The sequence below is a fragment of the Bactrocera neohumeralis genome, chromosome 2, assembly GCF_024586455.1.
Source record: "Bactrocera neohumeralis isolate Rockhampton chromosome 2, APGP_CSIRO_Bneo_wtdbg2-racon-allhic-juicebox.fasta_v2, whole genome shotgun sequence".
In the NCBI taxonomy this organism is placed as follows: Eukaryota; Metazoa; Arthropoda; class Insecta; order Diptera; family Tephritidae; genus Bactrocera; species Bactrocera neohumeralis.
In genome coordinates this window covers 46,078,055-46,087,281 of record NC_065919.1, presented here as the reverse complement: position 1 = coordinate 46,087,281, position 9,227 = coordinate 46,078,055, and the positions used below count along the sequence as shown (strand labels likewise).

General features: G+C 34.4%; 1 protein-coding gene across 1 annotated transcript; it reads right to left on the bottom strand.

Annotated features, from left to right (window-relative positions):
* Nucleotides 1-822: 822 nt before the first annotated feature.
* LOC126751341 (endocuticle structural glycoprotein SgAbd-9-like) lies at nucleotides 823-6,552 on the bottom strand. The gene is made up of 3 exons (XM_050461532.1): nucleotides 6,487-6,552; nucleotides 1,252-1,379; nucleotides 823-1,169 (listed from the first exon to the last, which is right to left on the bottom strand). The coding sequence occupies exons 1-3, from the start codon at nucleotides 6,502-6,504 to the stop codon at nucleotides 944-946; spliced, it is 372 nt and encodes a 123-aa protein (XP_050317489.1). The 5' UTR covers nucleotides 6,505-6,552; the 3' UTR covers nucleotides 823-943.
* Between the last annotated feature and the right edge of the window lie 2,675 nt (nucleotides 6,553-9,227).

Sequence of the window (9,227 nt, the reverse complement as noted above, 5' to 3'; positions counted from 1 at the left end):
TTATGCATGACTGGCTATACATTATCAGGACCATAAACACTATTAGCATTTTCATCCGACTGGCTTGACTTCGAATAAAACATAATCAAAATCAATTTACTGTACCACGCAGCGATACTTTCATTAATGCTAGACATCGTGTGGCAATGAAAAGTACGAGTTGTAAAATACTAACAACAAGTAGCCAATCTGTTGACCAAATGAGCCACACGAGAGGTAAATAAATGAAAAGCGTTAAACGAGAGATAAGAGCAGAAGTCAGAGGTTGACAGTTTGCAATTACGTCATACATGCTTACACAGACCGAGGTACACATAAATAACAAGGGAGTAGCCACGAGATCAAACGATAATTATGAGCAATAATTAAATAACAGCGCGATGGGTGGCGGTCATGATGGGTATATGACAAAAGTAATTTTATACTCGCTAATAAGCAAGTAGACGCTTGCATAAACTACTGTTTGCACTTATGTAATTTTTGTTTGATCTATGAGAATACTTGTATATCCGTATACTTACTTTAGAACATGTAGGTGGCTTGACGACTAACATAAATCAACTTGCTGCTGAAATGAAGCAATTCGAAATCAAAATGCTAATTTTACGACAGTTAAAGTCGAGTTTGAGGAATTCACTAACGATAGCAATTAAATGACACAAGTAGATACTTTTTGACAACTAACGACTGTCATTAAGCAGCTGTGCTATTTCTGTGGGTAAATAAGCCAGTTTTGTCTTAAGAATTGCTGTACGAGACAGAAACAAATTTGGAAAATACATTAGAAGTAAAACTTTATTTTATACAAAAATGGCAGTAAATGATTGAGTATTAAACAGTAGGATAAAGTACTTTTGGAAAAAGACAAAAACAATTTAATTTAAATTTAAAGAATTTAATATTAAACATATATTATATATAAAGTAGCTTAGCAGCACGTTGCTTAACCAGCGGCGGATTTCAATGCACCCGGACTCAATTTGCGGTTCTTGATCATGTAGCGTGGCTTGTAACCGTCCTTGTCGGCTGTGTACATTGTGATCGTTTCGGTGTCCGTCTTTTCATCGTAAACCGTGTAGGAACCCATGACAACGAGCTGTTCGTCCTTAGTGCCGGGATTCATTATCACACCGATTTCCTCACGTTTGCTACCATTTGGTTCTTCCAAGCTATTGAAGGTAAATTAAAATAAATAGTAATTAAATTATAATTACAACATTTTCGCAACATTTAAGCTTAAGCGACACTTACTTAAAACGATAACCCTCCTTCGTAGGTGCCAGGCTATAGAATTCCGACATGACGGTAGGAAAAACATAATCCAGAAAACCGGCATTTACGGTAAGAGAGAAGGTCGCCAAAATGGCTACAGCAAGAAACTGAAAAGAGAACAGAGGTTTGGAAAGCAACTTTTAGATTTGCATATATGTATGTATGTAATTTGAGGTTGTTTACTGCTTCTATAAGGTTAGATTCAGTTTTGCGAAATAAAAAAAGGAATAGATAAAAATTGAAATTTTTAAACAAAAAACCTAAGATAAAAGGCTTAGAAACAAAAAAACATTCCTAAGAAATCGAAAATCGTAAATTTGGTAGAATTTTTTGACACGAGTGTATTGTTATCGCACTTTTAGTAGTTTTTAACAAAACCGTTGTAAAGAGAGTGTGAAGGGTTATATCCGATTTTACCCGTTTTCCCACCAACCTCAACAAATTTGTTTGGTTTGTGAGATATATACATTATACGAGTACTTTTTTCGATCCCATCCCTTTATAATTCCGAGCTTTTTACGTATCTATACTTCGATTAGTTTTAGGTGTTACCAACAATCCTTAAGTGAACAAAACTACTCATATAATACTCAGTAACAACATGTTGCGAAGGCTGTTTGTATTCACTCCGACAGTATGAGCTCAGAGCTCGCTAATTGTCCTCACTAGAAATATCATTTAGCTTCTTCATCATATGGCACGTTTGGCTGCCCGGTCATCGCGGAGTGGCTGGTAACTGCGAAGCCGATGAGCTAGCAAGAAGGGGCTCTCTTACCCCGCTCATATCTGAATGGGACCTCACGTGCTAGCTGGCGTATTTTGACAATGCGCTGCTGTGCGACTTCGAAATATTTTTGCCCTAGACTCGAATGTAGGAGATCTATTAAACTACTTTCCTTTCAAAAAATTCATCTTGCCGCAACCGTCGAGTTCTTACTGGACATTGTCCAATAGACATTCATGCCCCAAGACAAAAAATCTGGTCGGAAGCAAGTTGTTAAAGTTGTACGAAGATTCTAGATTCACCTATTTAAAGAATATTTCGAAACCAATTTTATATAAATAAAATCATGATTGATAATATTAATTATTAATATTCTCCCAATATCCTCTAGGAGAATGTGACAAACTTTTAGTGTGAAAGTATATTATAGAAACACTTTGTCTTTGTTCAAAACTAACTCCAATTTTTTGAAGGTCTTTATTTTCACACAAGACAATTGAATACCGGAAAAATATATGATAATATTAAAGCCATTCCATATTATGTTGTTATTGGTTGAACAAATATCCGACAAAGCACCGTAATCCTACGCGCGTGTCACGAAAACGATACTTATAACCTTCAAACCATAAGTCATTAACAAAAAACTCGTAAACATCGACGCTCATAAATAAAACATAAATGCTAATTTAGTGCGTCTACCAATGAAAACGCACATTCCTCATAATTTTGAGTAATCATTGCAAATCATTACACAATGTTTGAATACACACATGCTCACTAATGATGTAATAATCTGTTTGGCTTATAACCCTGACCAAATATGTTTTGATGTTCGGCTTCATGTTTGGCGTAAGCTCGTATATTCCACGTCATTGTTGATGATACTGATGCTGTTACTACGAGTATTTTGGTCGAGTTCAAGAGTTTTACTGACTTTGAACTGTTAATGGTTATGGACTTTGCTGAAAGTAAACCAAAATATACATTTGTATATCTGGTGGTTACAGCATTACTGCTGTGACCGAACTATCATTTGCAATGTGTACCAGGAGCTTCTACATTTAGAAGTATGTATGTAAATCATTAACTGCCGAGCGGCCGCTGTTAGAAAGATTTTTTTATAGTTGTCGGAACAAGCATCGAATCCAGATACACCAAAAGTAATAGGACGCATTTGTAAACACAAATATACATATACTACGGCAACTTAGTTCCGTTACTTTTTTGAAGCTCTTTTGACAGAAAATTACACTGGTTCGTGACGTGGCGTCGAAAAATAATTTAACTGCATAAAGTTTCATTTTTCAATTAAAGTGGACTTTTCCACCAATTTTTTCGGTATCGCACAAGTTTTACATACTCAAAAACGTTTTAAATGGGCAGATCTGTATGTCAAACTTTATTATGGAGACAGCGGGGGACAACTTTATGCCAGAGATTGTATAATTTCAGTTTTGAACCGACAATATTTTGGTACATAACTTCTTTTAGTTGTTTCTAGTTGTTGTATTTTCATAGTCAATGAGAAAACTATACAGCTTAATATGATAATTCAAGAAAGTAGTATTAACAATTATTAAATTAAATTATTAAAAAAATATGATTTTTTCTAAAGCTTAATTGCACTAAGCAATGTCATTGAATAATCATGGAGACAGCATGTCAATTGAACATCTTAAGATTTTTTTTAACAACAAAAGACTTAAATCTAAATTAATATATCGTTAACTTAAAAGATAAAAACTATAATTTTTAATACATTGTAAAGCTAAATAAAAAACACTCGAATTTTGATTATGAAGCTTTCACGGATATTTGCTCTTCCAAACAACACTATACACAGGAAATATCATTAAATTTTTTTGTACAAGAAAAAAGAGGCATACCTATCAAATATCTTTCCGAAAGTTAATGAATGTTCAATGAAACCAAAACAGGTATAGAATTTAGTTTTGAACTAAAATAAAATATTTTAGTAATATACTCTCGTAGGTAAAGGTCTGTGATATATTTCAACGACATTGAAGAAAACGTAAACACATATCAATCATTATTAGAAGAAGGCGAGTGAGAATCCTGTCGTCATTTTATTTTGAACTGCGCAGCTTTCGTCTAAGGTTCGAGTAGCATCTTCAATTCGAAGTTAGGCAATCAATACTTATAAGTTCGAGGGAGCTTTGTCGTGAGTTTGGAGGAAATATAAGCTTTTCAGCTTGTCTATAGCCGAAATTATACTTTTGAAAAGAACGAACTAAGTAAAAATAAAGTTCCTTAAAGAACTTGATTTTCTATCTGTCAGTTTGTATGGCAATTATTGGTGATCATTTCTCAATTTCTTTGGAGATCACACTGTTCTTTTGGATAATAACTCAAGCCAAATTTCTTGAAGAGATCACTTGATTGCGATCGTTCAATTTGTATGGCAGCTATATGTGACAGTGAAAACGAAGTGTGCAAAATTTCAAAGCGATGTCTAAACAGGACATCGCATTTATTTTAGTATTATGTGTTCAGTTTGTATGGAAGCTATATGCTATAGCAATCTGATCTGAACAAATTTTTCGGAGATTATATTATTACCTTAAGCAGTAATCCATGTCAAATTTCGTAAAGATACCACGTCAAATGCGAAAGTTTTCCATACAAGCCCTTGATTCCGATCGTTCGGTTTGTATGGCAACTATATGCTATAGTTAGCCGATCTGAACAATTTCTTCCGATATTACATTACTTCTATGAATAATAACTCATGCCAAATACCGTGAAGATATATCGTTAAATTAGGAAGTTTCCCATGCATGCACTAGATTCCGATCGTTTAGTTTGTATAGTAGCTATATGTTATAGTGGTCCGATATCGGCACTTTAAAAAATTTCAAAACGATATCTTAAAAGCTGAAGGACTAATTCGTATATATACATACAGACAGACAGACAGACGGACAGACAGACATGGCTAAATCGACTGAGCTCAACATACAGATATATGTACTTTATAGGGTCTCCGACGCTTCCTTCTGGGTGTTACAAACTTCGTGACAAACTTAATATACCCTGTTCAGGGTATAAAAACTGAGAGACTAGTTATAGTATATACAACGTCCGGTGTGTTTAACGTGGGTACCTGCTAATGACAGCCTTACCCCACGGTGCACAAGAGCACAGTGAATCTAATCAATTCGTTGATCAGCGCCACACTAACTTCAAGACCAACCTAAACCTTCTGTCGTACCTTGGGTCTGACACCCGGTTGTAATGCAACTCCACATTCAACTAACAAAGTGTCAGTTCTTCATGCTTTCGTGTTTTAACCACAACCACCACGACCCCGAAGGGTCACTCCGCATGGGCAGATTGCAGCGAACTGCAAGGGGTCCTGCTCCCCGTGGTACCGGTATTAAATCTGCGATCAAACCTCGTATCCAAAACTACTATCATTTGAGCTTCCGTATTGCTGTGGACTGGTGACTAGGGGTTGAACCCCATATGCAAATTACACCCACACATCATTCACAAAAGAGCTAAGCTAATACCCAGTTAAACGCCTTCGCCGCCTGAACATTTTACCCGCAAACGACCCTAACTGTTCGGCATTCCGACTAGTGGAGATCACACCGCTAACGTTTAAACGTCCATCAGTGCAGCTAATCCGCATACCACCCAGATCCCTAATGTCTGTATATACAGACAGACGGACATGGCTAGATTGACTCACATCGTCTTGCTGATCATGTATATATTTAATAGAGTCTCCAACGCTTCCTTCCGGCTGTTAGAAACTTTTAATTTTTTAGTATTTCTTTGATTCATAATAAATGACTATTTTACCTGGAATAACCGTTTCATATATTAAATAATTTCGATATATCGTAAATTTCGTGACCGGCTTAAGATGACTATTTGCTAGACCTTCAGCGCGCGTGCGTTCAATTTCCATAGAAATATGCAAACATGCATCAGATAAAAACGCAAGAAATATTCAAATAGGTGTTTTTGTTTCAAACACAATGTCTTAGCTGAACCGTTGACATAAGTTTTAAACAGTATTATTTTATTTTAGCGCGAAAAGGTCAGAGACTGTGGTGCATAAATTAGCTTATAAAATATTTTTTCTGAAGATTATTTTAAAAAAGTTATGCTGACACATTTTGAATTCCTGTAACCACTTCAGATATTTTATAAATTTAATTATAAATTATTTTATTCAACTTATTATAAATTTATCACTTCTGATCACAAATCTATACCCAAAAACACAATTTTACTTTAATGCTTGTTCACACTTTGCAAACTTACTGCAGGGATTTTGATTCGAATTTACTCTTCACATTCTTTACACCAACTATTATTTTTGCTTTTCTTAATTTTTACTAAATTTTTGTTGCAAAATATTTTATTGTTCACCAAAAGACACGATATGTAAAAACTTTTTTGTTGCTCCTTTGCGCGGTACACCAAAAGGCATTTTTGTTGTGTACAAAACTTACCAGCTTAGCAGATGCCATGTTGAGGCTGCTTGAAGATCACAAAACTGACTGAAGCTTGAAAAGCAATTTTATTCAATATTTCGCTTTCGTTTCGAATTTGCAAATGCCATAATTAATAGTTGATACCTAAATATCCAAATACCTGTATTCACATATGCATATTAATGATTTTTTAAGACATCTCTGCTCTCAGCTAGATTAGAAGACACCAGCGGTTCGACAGAATTCAAATACATACATATATGTATATATGTATGTATGTACATGTTTTGCATACACATATGTATGTACTTGGGTGTTTTGAACAAAATCTAATAGATTTTTTAAATTTTTTACTCTTCGATTAAACCGGTCTCAGTTGAAAACTGGACTTGAAACATACTCATACTAATCAAAGTCAAAATCATCACAACCGCCAACAAAACAACGAAAATGATGACATTCCGCAATGAAGAGCGAGTTAATCACACGAAAAGGGCAACAGCTCACGAACGGCTATAAATGTCTAATAGCGCTAATGATTTTATTGGCAAGAAAAAGAGAAGAAGTAGAGAGAGTAGTTTACGACATCGTAAGGAATTACTAAGTGTCTACTTTTAAGAGTATGTAAATTGTAAAAACATAGGAAATCCCACAGCCAATTAACGAAAATAAAAGTGATATGACAAATGCACATAAATTCGTAATCAATTGTAAGCGGTGTTGGATAAATACGGATAATTAAGCCTTAAGGGGTTACATAGGTTTTCTCGGGTAAAAAGCAGCTTTTTTCAAAAAGTTTTTTCTTATATAAAAAACTAAATATTTTATTATAATTTTTTAAAAATTAAATATTTTATTAGAATTTTTATTGAAAAATACGATAAACAAAAAAATTCTGAAATTTTTGGAAATAAAGATTTTAAATTGGGGCAATGCGACGCCACTTCCGGTGACCCCTCGGAAAAAAGATGCGCCCGCGTTGGCAGGATAACTCCTTACAGGATCATTTAAAGTGAAAAAATACGTGTTTTAGTTAAAAGCTTAACTTAGAACTTGGACGAAGGAAAAAACATTTAAATTGGATTATAAATCGGAAAAAATAAATTTCAGAGAAAATTTCGCGATATTTTTTTGTCAAATAGTTGTGATCAAAAAAAAAAAAATCCCAAGCCTTTAATATTGTATCTCAAAGACCGAAGTAAAATTTCATGAATTTCGTTGAGAAGTTCTCTAGAAAACTTGCCAACCAACTTCAAAAACACAGTTCCGATAAAAACGGGTTAAAGATGGCGCACTTAGCTCAGCTAGCCTCGACCGCACAAGTTCTCACGGCTGTATCTCCGAAACTTTTACTCGGATCAACTAGAAAATTTAGGACAATATTCCAAAGGTTTTGAAGAAGTTAATAAGGCAATGAAACCCGTAAACCCATGTTACCTTTTAATTTGCTGAACCATTTCGTGCTGCCGAAATTCCAACCTTTGGGTGGGAGTTGTCATGGCAAATCATTTCCTTAGGTTTTAGTAAGAAGTATGTTAAACATATCACTTTACAAAATTTTGGCAAGAATTAGTTTTCCTTTCCGACTTCGGTAGGAAATTGTCGGCATTATTATAAAACAAAAAATAGTTGTTATCAATATATGCTTGAGGAGTTTACAACTCCCAATTTGTTCATAGTGCGAGCCCACTAGAAAACAACACTTTACATACATTAATAATCAGCAATCGTGATAACAACATTTTCCATTTTCTAGAGCAGTTTAAAATGCCCTTAAAGTTCAAACAGTGTTACAGTAGTTTTGCGAATATTTGTCAAAAGTTTTTACCGTATCACTCAAGTCAATGAATTACGAGTTATCTTGTCGGAGATAAAGTTAGACTTGTGTAAAATTGTTTATAGGAACCGAAAATATTCTCCAAATAATTTCGAGAAATTCTAATGAGTTCCGAGTTTTTGGTCAAATAAAATTCTTTTGTATAAACACCACACTCAAAGGGCCAAATATTTCATTTGAAATATCTATCGACCCACGCCATTATGTTATGTACGTTTATAACGTTTATTATCACACGGACAACACATAAAGCTTTTGGTTTGATTAACTTAGCTTTGAAGTCCTGACATTGAACATTTGGTGAAAGTAAAAAGGTTTATTATAAAACTTTCTGATATAGAATACTGTGGACACTATGAGCTTGAGACTACAGTCTCATAAACAAAGGCAGGGATATTGTTTCATCTTAAAGATTATTCTTTCAAGGATCTCAGGCGCGATAACGTCTCTAAAGAAGTCAATATGGTTCATAGATTCCTAAAATATAAGCAATCGCTTCTTAACTGCTAAAAAAGTGGTATGTGCTCTAAGTTGTTAGTAACCACAATTTCGAGTGATGAACAAAAACAAGCTTTGAGTATATAAAGAAAAAGAATGCAGTGACGTATCCAACTTCCTCGTATACAAATATTTGCAACTGTACTCGAATGTTTAAGTTTTAATTATGCAGTAGTAGCATTCATTCATAAAACGAGCAAAAAGTGAGTAACAAACCTCTGAGGGAAATCTAAGTTTCTAAAAAAATTATGCAAATACATGTGCATGAGTGTATGTAATTGTTTTTATTCGTTGGTCAATGGTGGGAAATCGCACAATTCATTGACTTTCATCCGCATTTTTGATAGCAAAGTCATGCAAATACGGTGATCAAGAGCAGTTAGCCAATTGAGTTCTTAATTAAATGCCGTCTTACGAAATTATA

Coding starts and splice junctions, on each gene's coding strand:
- LOC126751341 (XM_050461532.1), bottom strand. Junction 1,170..1,251: donor AAGGAGGGTTATCGTTTTAA/GTAAGTGTCGCT, acceptor TACCTTCAATAG/CTTGGAAGAACCAAATGGTA.